Source organism: Saimiri boliviensis, chromosome 11 (genome assembly GCF_048565385.1).
Source record: "Saimiri boliviensis isolate mSaiBol1 chromosome 11, mSaiBol1.pri, whole genome shotgun sequence".
Taxonomy (NCBI): domain Eukaryota; kingdom Metazoa; phylum Chordata; class Mammalia; order Primates; family Cebidae; genus Saimiri; species Saimiri boliviensis.
The window spans coordinates 50,654,446-50,670,422 of record NC_133459.1 but is presented as its reverse complement, the minus strand read 5'-3'; the positions used below and the strand labels follow the sequence as shown (position 1 = coordinate 50,670,422).

Here is a 15,977-nt window from a genome sequence, read left to right as displayed (position 1 = left end):
CTTCCCACATGCTCTGCAATGATGCCTCCTTTTGGTGAATGTAAACCTGGCTTCACATTTCATGCAGTTTGGTGCCTGAGAATCCGGTACCCATACTGGAGCCACCTCACCCAGAGTGGTAAATGGCTTTCTGGCAGAAATTCCAAACTGACCAGCTCTGAGATCATTATCTGGGCTATCTGGAGCTAATGCAAGGCATGGTCTATTGGAGATCTCAGCCTCATAATTTTCTAAATGTTCCCCATTTGTATCAACATTAGAGATGTTTCCCAAAGATGCACTGCATACATTGGTTGCTGAGTTTTCCCCTAATTTTGCTTTCCCAAGGATATCATTTTTATTTTTAGTATTATTTCCACTGTTTGCAGGAAGGTCATTTTGTAAATGGTCTGATAATGGCTTTGGAATTTGAAGTTTAAGATTAGAAGGTTGCTTGGGTCTTGCACCACCAAAAGGAACACTGATAGATGGCAGGCTTGCTACTAGCTTGGGGGATGATTGCCCAAGCACTGATGGAACTTGACTACAGAAATTATGTAAATAATTTTTCTTCATTAGGTCACCAGGGCTGTTTAAAAGCAGTCCACTTCCTTCTGTGGCCTCATTTCCTCTCTGTTCATAAATATTTGAGTAGCATTCTGACTTGCTCTCCTCTATTTCTTTTTCTTCTGTTACTGAATCTTCTTTGGAGGGTAAAGTCTTTGGAACAAAAGAAACACCTGGGCTCTGCATTCCATAGGAATCACAACCATTAGATAGAGAATTTGCTGCTGGTGTATCTATAGTGGAGAAATCACATTCTTCACTTTCATTGATGCAAGTTCCTTTTAAATCTAGACCTGCATTTGCCAATCCAACACACTGTCCTCCACTATCACCATTAGTGTCCTCAGGCTGACTAATCTGTAGAAACTTTTCCTTTTCTTCATTTATTTGGCTATCATTCATCTCATTTAGTTTAGTCAACTTCCAATTAGTCAAGTCCTGAGATTCAGAGAAATGCTCTGTGATGTTAAGGAATTCTGTAGTGCCAAGAATTTCTTCATGTTCATAACCTTCATTTTCAACAGCCCTAACTTCACTAGGCACAAGGAAATCTGAAAATCGTTCACAATCATTATCCCTTCCAGACCCATTAGGCAGGTCTGGTTTGAGAAGCAAAGGTAAACCAGACCGGAGGGATTCTTCAGTTGTGCTCTCCTCTGCTGGCTCTTTATTCATCAAAATCCCCTCACTTGTGTCAGAAAAGGAATTTGGACTCCCTAGATCTGTCCTAGGAGAGCTGATTTTGCCAGTGAGGTCCTCATCTGGTATACAGTTCTCTTGCTTTTTAATAACAGGACCTCCATCTGTTCCCTGGGATGAGATTACTGAATCAACTGTTAAACTTGTAATTGTAGACATGGAGGGATCTCCACCTATACTTCCAACATCCTTTAATTGTGAAGGGGAACAGACACTGGCTAGACTATCAGATGAAGTAGCACACAGATGGTTAACAGAACTCCCCTCTATTTTCGGTCTACTCAATGGATCCATTTGTTTCTCTGAGTTCATATCTTTTTCAGTGGACTCATTTATACTAAAACTAAACTGATCAGTTTGTCTGTTTTCATTATCCAGTGAACAGCTAAAAGCATCCATAAGGGATTGACTATTATAATTATTACAATCCTGTAAATCGTTTTGTAATGTCCTTTTATCACAGTTATGCATGACAGCTACAACAAGAACATTCTTCTCATCTGGCAGACAAGCCAGGTTTCCACATTTCTTCTCTCCTACTTCAACAGCACTGCATTGATCATCCCGACTATAGTTTCTCTTAATTAACTGATCTTCTGTAACAGCATTTTCATCAATCCACATTGTGGCAATCTCTGGATTTAGATTACAGTCTTGTCCATTAGCACAATGACTCTCTTCCTCTGTGGTCAGGGGAGCTGAATCAGCCACAGAGAAGACTTTCAGTTGTGGTTGTGACTCATTAGAAACTGCAGATTCATTCACACTGGCCAAAGCAGCGTTAAATGATAGCCGGTGAGAAGTGGGATCTAGAATCTTATTCCACTTTGTATCCAATAAAGTAGAAGAAACTGTTTCATCTGGAAAAAAATAAGTAATTATAATAAGTTTCCTGGTAACAATGGAAAAGCTACTATGACTAAGTTAATCAATATTTCCAACTATCCTTTGAAAATTAAATATTCCAAGGATATAAGATTTCTAATTTGGGGGGCCAAAAAAATACATATTTCAGACAATTCTCTGCAATTACATGTCACCACATGGTAAAAACTCAGACTATTCCAAACAACAAAAGAATTCTATCTCGGGCCGGGCAAGGTGGCTCACGCTTGTAATCCCAGCACTGCGAGGCCAAGGCGGGTGGATTACCTGAGGTCGGGAGTTTGAGACCAGCCTGACCAACATGGAGAAACCCTGTCTCTACTAATAATACAAAAATTAGCTGGGCGTGGTGGCGCATGCCTGTAATCTCAGCTACCTGGCAGGCTGAGAACAAGAATTGCTTGAACCCGGGAGGTGGAGGTTGCAGTGAGCTGAGATTGCCCCACTGTACTCCTGCCTGGGCAACAAGAGCAAAACTCTGTCTCGAAAAAAAATAAAATTCTACCTCAATCTAGTAACATAATTAAACTGACCCACAGGAGATTGGGACCCAGAAGAGGGGAAAGCACCCTTGGATTGAGCACAAGGCAGGACAGGAGCTAATCCAATGGATTAGATGGAAAAAATATTAGAACAGTGGTTAGGATACAGTAATTAAGAAGGAAGGAAAATGAAGAAATTTTCTGTGAAGACTGAATACTCCATAATCTATATCATAATTGGATGCGGGTTTGTGTTATATACCCATTTGTTAAAACTGCACAATTCCCGGCCAGGCACGGTGGCTCAAGCCTGTAATCCCAGCACTTTGGGAGGCCAAGGGGGGTGGATCACGAAGTCAAGAGATCAAGACCATCCTGGTCAACATGGTGAAATCCCATCTCTACTACAAACACACAAAAAAATTAGCTGGGCATGGTGGTGCATGCCTGTAATCCCAGCTACTCAGGAGGCTGAGGCAGGAGAATTGCCCGAACCCAGGAGGTGGAGGTTGCAGTGAGCTGAGATGGCGCCATTGCACTCCAGCCTGGGTAACAAGAGTGAAACTCCGTCTCCAAAAAAAAAAAAAAAAACCAGCACAATTGAGATCTATGCATTCTAATGTATATAAAGTTTACCTTTAAAAAAGGTGTAAAAAATTAATGAAGTAGGGAGAAAGTGATAAAGGTATAAATGAAACAAAATGGCAGTATATCAAATCCTGTGAAAGCTTTATGATGGGTAGACTGGGGTTTATTATACTTTACATATTTTTTAAATTTGCCCAACACGTTAGAAACGTTGCCACAGTATGCGAAATTCCACTTACAACCATGTCACAATACATTATTAATCAGGTTCATATTTATATTATTATCTGAGGACAATGGGTAAAAAGTACTCGTTTATCATACTATATCGACCTGCTTATAGTCTACCAATAAGCATAATTTCATATAATGTTTCTTTTTTTCTTTTAATTTTGGATTGTAGTTCTCAAGGAATTTTTTTTTTTTTTTTTTTTTTTGAGACAAAGTTTCGCTCTTGTTGCCCAGGCTGGAGTGCAATCGCACGATCTTGACTCACTACAACCTCGGCCTCCCGGGTTCAAGCAATTCTCCTGCCTCAGCCTCTCTAGCAGCTGGGATTATAGGCACCCATTACCACGCCCAGCTAATTTTGTGTATTTTTGGTAGAGACGCAGTTTCACTATGTTGGCCAGGCTGGTCTCAAACTCCGGACCTCAGGTGATCTTCCCTGCCTCAGCCGCCCAAAGTGCAGGGATTACAGGCTTGAGCTACTTCGACAGGCAGCTCTCTGTTTAGTTTTTAACAGATCATAACTACAATGGATTAGCTATTCTCTCAAGTTATAGAGCTATTGATAAGTAAATTGATAAGAGAGATAAGGAACAATGCATTCCATGTCTTTCCTGCTTTTTTTCTCCAGTATCTCTGATAATCATGGGCCTGAAATTATGCAGATACATTTGTAAACTAAATCCTCATCTGTAACATTAATCTTCAATGTGTCCATAGCGCCTTAATCCAAACTCTATAAAGGCATTTACTATGCTAAAATGCAATGGTTTATTCACTCATCTATTTCAATCACTGAATGATTTCTGAATGCAGAAACCATTTCTTTACATCAATATAAGTCCTCACTTTGCATAGTGCCCGACAGATTTTAGATACACAATAAATATGTAAGTGAGTATCTACCATAGTAAATGCATTAGGACTGAGGAACATGAAGATTAAATGATAGCTCTTTCCTCTAAGAAGTATATAATCTCATTGGGAGAATAAGCAATAGATACTAACATCTAATCAGCAGTATGGAATAGCACAGATACAGTTAAGTCCTCACTTAACATTGTTGGTAAGTTCTTAGAAACTGCAATTATAAGCAAAACAACTCAATGTATAAGGAAGCCAATTTTACTATAAGCTAATTGATATAAACAACAGTTAAGGTTCTACGGCATACAGTACATCATTTTGCTTAAAATCAGTTTCCAAGAAATTATCAAAGACATCAAGTGAGGACTTAGTGTATTTGAAAACTATTACGTGGAAATAGAAAATAAATTCAGAGGAGAAGGATATTTTCCAGAATGAGGTAAGCGAGCTTGAATTCATGGAGGCAGGAAGAACTGAGCTACACTTCAGAAACAGTTTGGAAAAGAAAGCATTAGTAAATAGAGGAATAAGAAAAAGCATACCCCTAAATATAAGAATTTAAGGAAGCAATAAGTTAATCTGTTTGAGTTAAGAAAAGAATTGGTGTAAAGAAGCAGTGAAAAGAGCTAAAAAGGGCACAAAAACTCAGATTCAGATTAGTATCCTCTGAAATGTTAAATCCTGAATTTACCAAATTTGGACCAGTAGAGATCTGAAATTTAGTAACACAGACTTCCTTAAAAGGGGAAAAAAAAAAAAAAAAGCAAAGAAGTCATATTTCCAATATCATTCCTGGAAATAAAAGAGTTACAAGAATATTTAGAAACGTTCAATCAGAAATGATCAGGTACTAAAATTTTCATCATTCAACCACCTCCTACCTGGGCATAATGTTAACTGCCTAGTGTCACCATAGTCTGTGGTTTATTTTCTCATTTAAAAGAGAAAGTAAAGTAACATAAAATGAGAAATCATTTTATTTAAAGTATATTCTCTAAGATACCATGAGGCTAGAAGTGATAGTTTTTAATGCAACAGGTAGTGAGATTCAAAACAAGGTTCAAACAAATGAGTTACACAGTTACAAATAAGCTGGTTTCCGAAATCCTTCTTCTAAAGAAGTTATTTTGTAAGCAATTGTTCTATTTTTTATTTTATTTTTTGGGACAGAGTCTTGCTCTGTCACCCAGGTTAGAGTGCAATGGCGCGATCTCCACTCACCGCAACCTCCACCTCGTGGGTTCAAGCGATTCTCCTACCTCAGCCTCCTGAGTAGCTGGAATTACATGCATGGGCCACCACACCTGGCTAATTTTTTTTTTATTTTTTTTTTTTTAGTAAAGATGATGTTTCACCATGTTGGCCAGGGTGGTCTCAAACTCCTGACCTCATGATCCGCCCACCTCGGCCTCTCAAAGTGCTGGGATTACAGGTGTGAGCCACTGCACCAGGTCAGCAATTGCTCTACTTTTATAACTAAAATATTTTTACTGATTCAACAAAAGCGGCCGGGCGCGGAGGCTCACACCTGTAATCCCAGCACTTTGGGAGGCCGAGGCGGGTGGATCACGAGGTCAAGAGATCGAGAACATCTTGGTCAACATGGTGAAACCCCATCTCTACAAAAAATTAGCTGGGCATGGTGGCACGTGCCTGTAGTCCCAGCTACTTGGGAGGCTGAGGCAGGAGAATTGCCTGAACCCAGGAGGCAGAGGTTGCGGTGAGCCGAGATTGCGCCATTGCACTCCAGCCTGGGTAACAAGAGTGAAACTCCTTCTCAAAAAAAAAAAAAAGAAACAAAAATGTATTGAAAAAAAAACTATACACAAAGCACCCTAATATAATCTACAGAAGTCACAAAGACAAATGCAATACTAAGAGTTTTATTAGAGTCAGTGGTATTCTAGAAGCACAGTATTCATATGATTAGGTGTAATACATGTCTAGGTACCTTATGAATTAAAGAACTGTGATACACAGAGGGCTAAATTAAAGAAAGGATTAAGAAAATACTTATACAAATAGTTGAAACTCAGAAAATGATATACCTTCTGGCTTGGTACGTACAAAGCCCACCTGGATGAAGTAAAACCCCAAATGATCAGATTTCACATTTATATGAATCAGGAATGAGCCTAGGAACATAGGTTAGTGTTAGGCCATCAGTGGTAAAATATGAGAAGAAGGCCATTCTGGCAGCCTTCCTCTCTCTTTTCTCTCCTTACTGTCATGATCCCATATTCAATTTAAGGCTGGCTCTGATACCTGAGCTGGAGTACAGTGGCAATGATCACTAGGGCTCAAGTGATTCTCCCTCCTTGACCTCCCAAAGAGCTGGGACCACAGGTGTGCCACCATGCCTGGCTAATTTATATTTGTATTTTTTGTAGAGATGGGGTTTCACCGTGTTGCCCAGATTGGAATCACAGACTTTAGATGGAAATGTATCACTTTGTAAACTTGTTACATGCCATTTCCTCTTAGAAATAGAGAGCACAGGCTGGGTGCAGTGGCTCACACCTGTAGTCCAAGCACTGCATGCCACTGCACTCCAACCTGAGCAACAGAGCAAGACTCTGTCTCAAAAAACAAACAAAAACAGCCAGGTGCAGTGGCTCATGCCTGTAATCCCAGCACTTTGGGTGGACGAGGTGGGTGGATTACCTGAGGTCAGGGGTTTAAGACCAGTCTGATCAATATGGTGAAACCCCATCTCTACTAAAAAATACAAAAAGTAGCTGAGCATGGTGGCAGGCACCTGTAGTCCCAGCTACTCAGGAGGCTGAGACAGAAGAACTGCTTGAACCTGGGAGGCAGAGGCTGCAGCGAGCCAAGATCGTGCCATTGCACTCCGGCCTGGGTAACACAGCAAGACTCCGTTTTGAAAAAAAAGAAAAGAAAATTTCTTAGAAGAGACAGAAGCGGGGGGCGGGGGGGGGGAATAAAAAAAGGAAATAGGGTAAAGAGAACATAGGGGAAGTAGGGTAAAGAGAACACAGGAGGAGTAGGGTAAAGAGAAAGAAATTTAATTATGGCTTACTCATTCAAGTTAAACCAAGAGGGAAATCTAGAGAAAAGTCTTCTCTAAATAGAAGTGAATCTTGGCCAGGCATGGTGGCTCATGCCTATAATCCCAGGACTTTGGGAAGCTGAGGAGGGAAGACTGCTTGACACCAGGAGTTTAAGACCAGGCTGGCTAACATGGTGAAACCCCTTCTCTACTAAAAGTACAAAAATTAGCCAGGTATGGTGGCAGGTGCCTATAATCCCAGCTACTCTGCAAGCTGAGGCACAAGAATCTCAAGCCAGGGAGGTGGAGGTTGCAGTGAGCCAAGACAGCATCACTGCACTCCAGCTTGGGAGACAGAGCAAGACTTTGTCTCAAAAAACAAACAGACAAAAGAAGTGAATCTTAAGTGGACATTTCTACTGAAGCTTGAGAAAGTATAATTAACCATTTAGGCAGTTGTGATGTAAATAGTTTTAAATTTATCTTTACTGGGCAATCAATATGAAATGAGCTATTTTTCTTAGTTTGGGAAATGCAAGCACATTTCTTGACCACACATTCATTGTATAGGGTAGGTAAAGCTCAGGATCTAGTGTTACACTGCCTGGATTCTAATCCTGCCACTTGTTCACAAGATTGCTTTGAGAAAAGTGCTTAACCTCTCTGTCTCTATTCACATCTATAAAATGGCAATGAGAAGGTTTGTGGGATTGTATCTAAATATTCCTTATTTGGTGCTAAAAATATTATTTCTTCCTCTGTATGTTATTAAATAATAATATTATCATTAAGTCATCAGACCTGATTTTATTTTTTAAGTACTGCATCCTCTTTATTTATTTATTTTTTTTTTTTTGAGACGCAGTTTCGCTCTTGTTACCCAGGCTGGAGTGCAATGGCGCGATCTCGGCTCACTGCAACCTCCGCCTTCTGGGTTCCGGCAATTCTCCTGCCTCAGCCTCCTGAGTAGCTGGGATTACAGGCACATGTCACCATGCCCAGCTAATTTTTTTGTATTTTTAGTAGAGACGGGGTTTCACCATGTTGACCAGGATGGTCTTGATCTCTTGACCTCGTGATCCACTCGCCTCGGCCTCCCAAAGTGCTGGGATTACAGGCTTGAGCCACCGCGCCTGGCCTTGCATCCTCTTATATCCCCACATTCTCTATACCACAAATGCAAAGATTCACCAATACAAATTCTCACCTTCGTTTTGTTCAAATTCATCTAACACCTTGTCCAGGTTGTAAGCTTCTGCTTGGAAGTAATTCTCCATCGGTGAGGAAACACCACTTAAGAGACTTGTTTAAACCTAAAAAGTAAATGTGTATTACAATTTGAATAATTAAAATATAATTCATAAATCTTAAGTATATGCACAAGGATAAAATCTCTTATAAATATTTTCAGATAATAGTAAACTATAAAACTTGGCATCCACTGGATATATTGTTAAGATCTTTAAGCTAATGAATTCTAGAAACCTGCAAGCTGACAACCAACAAAATATAACTCAACATAAAAGGAAGACTTGGTGATCATTTCATGCTTCAAAAGACACATTTCAGATGCTAGGAAAGGAATCATTGTTTGGTATAAAATTATGTTTCTATTAAAAAGCAAAGCTTACATAATTTTTTTCAAATAGGAAATGACAGGAAAGTTTAAGTACAGGAGTAAAGAGATACTAGTTCCAAAATGCTAATGATGACTCTGACCTGGTTATTCTTTTTTTTTTTTTAGTTTTTTCAAGAGGAAGTCTCACTCTTGCCACCCAGGCTGGAGTGCAATGGCTTGATCTAAGCTCACTGCAACCTCGACCTCCCAAGTTCAAGCAATTCTCCTGTTTCAGCCTCCTAAGTAGCTGGGATTACAGGCAAGCGCCACCAGGCCTGGCTAATTTTGTATTTTTAGTAGAGACAGGGTTTCATCACGTTATTGAGGCTGGTCTCTAACCTCAAGTGATCTGCCCACCTCAGCCTCCCAAAGTGCTGGGATTATAGGCAGAAGCCACTGCACTTGGCCCTGACCTGGTTATTCTTTTAACCCTCTTCTTTTCAAGTACCATTTCCAAACTTTCTTTAATGTTAATCGATCCAAAAGCATTCTCTGGGCATATACACTAGGTGTGTCAACAATTTAACAGATGGCAAGGGCACATAATAGGTGTTAAATAAATGCTACCTATTATCTCCTTTTTCCATTCATTATCATGATCTCACCATCTATCTATTTACTTAAATGTCTCAAATTTTCCTTTCCAACTGAAAATTCTGCTTGGGGCTGGGCACGGTGTCTCATCCCTGTAATCCTAGCACTTTGAGAGGCCGAGGCGGGCAGATCACCTGAGATCAGGAGTTTGAGACCAGCCTGGCCAACATGGTGAAACCCCGTCTCTACTAAAAATATAAAAATTAGCTAGGCGTGGTGGCAGGCGCCTATAATCCCAGCTACCTGGGAGGCTGAGGCAGGAGAATTGCTTGAACCCGGGAGGTGGGGGTTGCAAAGAGCTGAGATCGCGCCATTGCACTTTAGCCTAGAAGAGAAGAACGAGACTTCGTCTCAAAAAAGAAAAAAAAGAAAATTCTGCTTGGCTTCTTATTGATATATAATATAGGGAAGAGAGGTCAAACTACAAATTTCCCAAAAAGTCTGAGCAAGGAAAACATGAAAAAGAGAGAAAATCAGAAATGTAATAGCCTTCCTTTATAAACTTTAAGTCAAATATAAAAAATGATGAATTTTCTTTCACTTACTAAGGTAGTGTTTCTTCTTCTCTGAGGTATACAAAAGTGTCAATGATAGTTCTCTCACTTTACAAACAAGAAAACAAGCATAGGGAATTTAACTGACTTATTCAAGTATTTCCTGGCCAGGTTCGGTGGCTCATGCCTGTAATTCCAGCACGTTGGGAGGCCAAGGCAGGTGGATGACCTGAAGTCAGGAGTTTGAGACGAGCCTGGCCAATACGGTGAAACCCTGTCTCTAGCAAAAATACACAAAAATTAGCCAGGCGTGGTGGCGTACACCTATAGTCTCAGCTACTCAGGAGGCTGAGGTGAGAAAACTGCGTGAACCCAGGAGATGGAGGTTGCAGTGAGCCAAGATTGCACCACTGCACTCCAGCCCAGGCAACAAGAGTGAAGCTCTTCTCAAAAAAAAAAAGTATTTCCCATGATTATTAATTTGGTTAACATCTATAGACTGACTGGCTCCTACTAGGTTATTTACATTTAGGTAGGCAAATAGGCTGTGTAATCTGTGAATGGTTTTTTTTTTTTTTGGGAGACAGAGTCTCACTATGTCACTCAGGCTGGAGTGCAGTGGCTTGATCTGAGCTCATTGTAACCTACCCCTCCTGAGTTCTGAGTTCAAGCAATTCTCCTGCCTCAGCCTCCCAAGTAGCTGGAACTACAGGCGTGTGCCACCATGTCTGGCTAATTTTTGTATTTTTAGTAGAGATGGGGTTTCACAACAGCCAAGCTGGTCTCAAACTCCTGACCTCAAGTGATCCACCCACCTCAGCCTTACAAAGTGCTGGGATTACAAGCATGAGCCACTGCAGCCAGCCCATAATCTATGAATGGTTTTTGTTTTTGTTTTTTTAAATATCTATCTTTGTTGTCTAATTATTTACAGGTCAAAATCATTTTCATATGCACATTACAGGTCAAAATCATTTTCATATGCACAAATATTTTTGACAGGTTGCACATTTTATCTGTCTACTAATGCTAAGAGCAAATGAAATTTCTCACAGCACACAGTCTGGCACATTTAATATATACCTACAATATTTAACAGCATTTTATGGTCATTATATATAAAATATTAGTAAACAATCAGATCAACGTATTTATCTACTGCATCTACTGTATGAGTCTATACTGTAATCGAGTCTCAGATTTAATCTCTAACATTATGAAGCTTATAAGTTAGTCAACAGTAAACAATGCTAAGAAAATTTAAATAACAATAAATGATTTTAATAACTCAGCACAGGAGATACCAAGTGATTAATCTGTCAGATAAAAGATAAGTGCTATAGAGTAAGTAGTACAGAACGTCAAGAGGTTAAGTTCATTATTCTTCATTTAATCTCTTTGCTCAAATACCACTTTCAAAGGGAAGTATTCTATGAACCCCACAGAAAAGGTGATGGCTCCCCTGTCCTTTAAGTCCCCTCCCCTCACCCCCGACCTCCCAACAGGGCCTGGTATGTGTTGCTCCCCTCCCTGTCCAACTGATTATTTCTGAATAATGCCCACCTGTGCACTGGGAGGATGAGGTGGGGCCTCAGGAAGTTCACCCCATTTGTAAGGGGAAGAAACTTGGCCTCTCCTGTTTCTGTGTGGTAACCTGAGATTCAATCTGTAAGATGGGGGCCTGTTAACAGAAACCCCTCTCAATTTGCTGAGTTTTTTTTTCCTTTTTGCCCAATAAATTCCCTTCCCCCTCACCCTTCAAAGTGTCTACGAGCCTAATCTTTCCTGGTCATGTGATAAGAACTGGTTTTTTCTACAACAATAATCCCTCATGGCAACCCATTCTTGGTCCGTATAACATTTATCACCTTCCTGGGCACGGTGGCTCACGCCTGTAATCCCTGCACTTTGGGAGGCCAAAGCAGGTGGATCACGAGGTCAAGATATTGAGACCATCTGGCCAACATGGTGAAACCCTGTCTCTACTAAAAATATAAAAATTTGCTGTACATGGTGCTGCGCACCTGTAGTCCCAGCTACTTGGGAGGCTGAACCCAGGAGAATCACCTGAACCCAGGAGGCAGAGGTTGCAGTAAGCCGAGATGATGCCACTACATTCCAACCTGGTGACAGACTGAGACTCCATCTCAAAAAACAAACAAAAAATTTATCACCATCTATAAATACACCTCAGTGTGATTATTTGTCAATCTCTCCCACCAGACTGTAGGTACCACAGGGCATCCACCAGACTGTGTTCACCATGTATTCCTGGTGATTCACATAGAGCCTGATGTACTAATGTGGTATCTATTTTAATTAATACCTGTGGAATCAATAAATGAACAGTGTATAAGCAGCTGGTCAAGTTGTTCTGAACTCTAACTACGGTAACTGATTCAAACAAGCATCAAAATGAATGCTAAACTATTACATTAAGTAACTGGTTATTGGGGAAGAAACTATTCACAGTCCCTCAGAGTATTATTCCACAGGTAAATGGCTAATTTCAAAGAAGGAAATGTATGTTTACAATGAGAAGATATGGCAATCATCAACTTAGCCAAATGATTTAACTGAGTACCACCAACAGTTTAACAAACTGACATTATGCACTTTCTGATACGATGCAATGAGAAATATAAAACATCACCTATACAGTATTCTTGCCCAAATATGTAGCCTGAATTTAATCCTGAGGAGACAATATGGTAAATCTAGAATGTGAGGCATTCTATATCTGATCTGAACGTTCCAAAATATTAAATGTGGCTGGGTATAGTGACTCACATCTATAATCCCAGTACTTTGGGAAGCCAAGGTGGACGATTGGATTGTTTAAGCCCAGAAGTTCAAGAGCAGCCTGGGCAACATAGCAAGGCCCCATCTCAACAAAAATAAAAATAAAAATTAGCCAGGTGTGGTGGTGCAGTTATGAAAGAGGCTGAGGTGGGAGAATCATTTAAGCCTAGAAGTTCGAGGTTACAGTGAGCTATGACTGCACCATTGCATTCTAGCCTAGGTGACAAAGCAAGACCTCGTCTTAAAAAAAAAAAAAAAAAAAAAAAAAAGAATATGATATTTTTTTAAAAAAAGGAAAAAACAAGATAATTCTCAACTAGAACAGACAAAACATTAAATAACCAAGGGTCGCCTGGTGCGGTGGCTCACGCCTTTAATCCCAGCACTTTGGGAGGCTGAGGCAGGCAGATCACAAGGTCAGTAGTTCGAGACCAGCCTGGCCAACATGGAGAAACCCCATCTCTACTAAAAATGCAAAAAAAGTAGCTGGGTATGATGGCACATGCCTGTAATCCCAGCTACTCAGGAGGCTGAGTCAGGAGAATCACTTGAAACTAGGAGCCTGGACAACAAGAGGGAAACTCTGTCTCAATAATAATAATAATAATAATAATAATAAACCAACCAAGTCAGGCACTGACTTGATTCTAGAACAAGAAAACATACACACAGCATAAAGTAACATTTTGAGAACAATCTCAGAATAAATTTGGATATGGATTATAACACTGAATTATCATTTTCTTAGATGTAATAATGGCATTCTGATTTTGGAGGAGAATGTCTTACTTGTTCTCTTAGGATGCCTGCTGAAGTGTTTAGAGAGGAAGCGTTATGTTGTCTACAACTAACTTTTAAATGATTCAAGGGAAAAAAAGCAACTTTGTGAGAGTGTATGTGTGGGAAGGGGAGAGATGTGTGCAAAAGGGACAAAATGGTAAAAAATTGGTAACTCTAGCTAAAGGATATAGGGGTCTTAATTGTTCTAGTCTTTCAATTTTTCTGCAGGCTTAAAATTTTTGTTTTTTGGTTTTTTTTGAGACGGAGTTTCGCTCTTGTTACCCAGGCTGGAGTGCAATGGCACGATTTCGGCTCACCGCAATCTCCGCCTCCTGAGTTCAGGCAATTCTCCTGCCTCAGCCTCCCGAGTAGCTGGGATTACAGGCACATGCCACCATGCCCAGCTAATTTTTTGTATTTTTAGTAGAGACGGGGTTTCACCATGTTGACCAGGATGGTCTCGATCTCTAGACCTTGTGATCCACCCGCCTCGGCCTCCCAAAGTGCTGGGATTACAGGCTTGAGCCACCGCGCCTGGCAGGCTTAAAATTTTTAAAAAGAAAAAAGGGCACACTGAGCTGATGGGTGGTAAACATTCCTTCCTACTCTAAGTATAAAAATTCTAGACAAAACTAATTAAAGAGTTTAACACTTTGGAAGGCCAAGGTGGGAAGAACACTTGACACACAGAGTTTGAGATCAGTGTGGACAACACAGTGAGACCCCACATCTATAAAAAATTTTAACATTTTGCTGGTTGTAGTGGCACACGCCTGTAATCCTGGCTACTCAAGGGGCTTAGGCAGGAGGACTGCTTGAGCTCAGGAGACAGAGGTTGCAGTGAGCCATGATGGCAGCACTGCAATCCAGCCACAGCAAGAGGGAGACCCTGTCTCTAAAACAGTAAGGAAAAAGAAAAGAAAAGAAAAAAATTGTAAATAAACAAAATATTTAAAAAGAGTTTAAACAGTCAAATTCAAAAGCAAGAAAGGGAAATACACAAATGCCATAAACCTAGAAGAAAAGCAGGAAGTGAAGAGTGGTGATCCATAGGAGTATCAAAATAGACAGCAATCTTTGAGCCTGGGGCTTGAAAGGGAGTAGGAAGAGTAAGAATTACTGGCTGCAAACATAGAAATGTACGCACTGGAAGGGCCAAACTGAGTTTTCTATGTGAAGTCAGGAGCTGGGGAAAAACCTCCCTCAGTGGTCCTAAGACTCAGCAATGGAGAAGGATTGGAATAGAGTGCCAATAAAAATCAACCATGAGAAATTAGAATTCCTACTCTAGTCCTCACTCAGGAATAAGAATGACATTAAGTCTTCTCATCCAGGAACATAATAGGGTTTATCTTTATGCCAACCCAGCTCTTCCTATAATAATGTTTTTAACTTTAAAAAGTCATTAAACATTAGGTAGCCAGGGGAGAGAATACATGCCAACTACAAAGGAGTAGCACAATGAGGATCTCTGTAGTGATAGAATCATGCTGTATCTTAACTGTGATGGTGGTTATACAGCTGCGAAGGCGGCTGGCTGGACTGTGACATCACAGCTGCGCTACTATAGAAGGGAAAAATGGATTTCATTGACTTTGGTGGATAACTGATAGTTTTTGCTACAATGGGTGGAAACTTCCTAAAGAGGCAAAGCCTGAAGGATGAGATTTTGACAAGTGAAGGCAGAAAAGGGCACTCTCTTTTCGCACTCCCATGTGAAAAGGCTAAAGGAGAAATAGCTTGCTAACTGCAGACTCAAAGTTTTGGTGAAGAAGGTACTGCTGCCAAGCGCCTCTGCCCCATCCCCAACTGAAGAGAAAAGGAGTTCAGTTTCCTATCAAACACTGCTGATCCCATGCTTTTCCTTAGAGCTTAACACGGAAAAGTCGGTGAATTTAGCCAGAGTATACAAGGTTCCATTAGTGCGTAGTATAATCAGTTTTCTGCAATCTCTCTCACCTGTATAACCTCCATTTTCTACCCCCTCTGAAAGGAAAATTTTGGGGCCCCAAAATCACTAAGCTAAAGGGAAAAGTCAAGCTGGAAACTGCTTAGGGCAAACCTGCCTCCCATTCTATTCAAAGTCACCCTTATGCTCAGTAAGGTAAAAGCATATCTGATTGCCTCCTTTAAAGAGGCGAATCAGAAACTCAAAAGAATGCAACCATTTGTCTCTAAACTCCCTGTGATCTGGAAGCCTCCTCCCTGCTTCCAGTAGCCCTGCCTTTGCTCGAGTTGTCCCACCTTTCTGGATAGAACCAATATTCATCTTACATATGTTGAATGATGTCTCATGTCTCCCTAAAATGTAGAAAACCAAGCTGTGCTCTGACCACCCAGGGCACATGCTGTTAGTCATACAGGAGTTAAGAAGAAATCACATA

At 40.5% G+C, this 15,977-nt stretch overlaps 1 protein-coding gene across 4 annotated transcripts in view; it reads right to left on the bottom strand.

Moving 5' to 3' along the window:
* The window catches only part of ZFYVE9 (zinc finger FYVE-type containing 9), a 227,987-nt gene that overhangs the window by 122,056 nt on the left and 89,954 nt on the right, over positions 1 to 15,977 (bottom strand). For all 4 annotated transcript variants that reach the window (XR_012512411.1, XR_012512412.1, XM_039473682.2 and 1 more), the window contains exons 3-4: positions 8,513 to 8,618; positions 1 to 2,105 (exon numbers count right to left, since the gene is read on the bottom strand). Coding sequence is in view for 2 of the 4 variants with exons in the window: in XM_039473682.2 (XP_039329616.1) it covers positions 1 to 2,105; positions 8,513 to 8,582 (2,175 nt within the window). In the remaining 2 variants the exon portion in view is untranslated. The remainder of the gene's footprint in view (positions 2,106 to 8,512; positions 8,619 to 15,977) is intronic.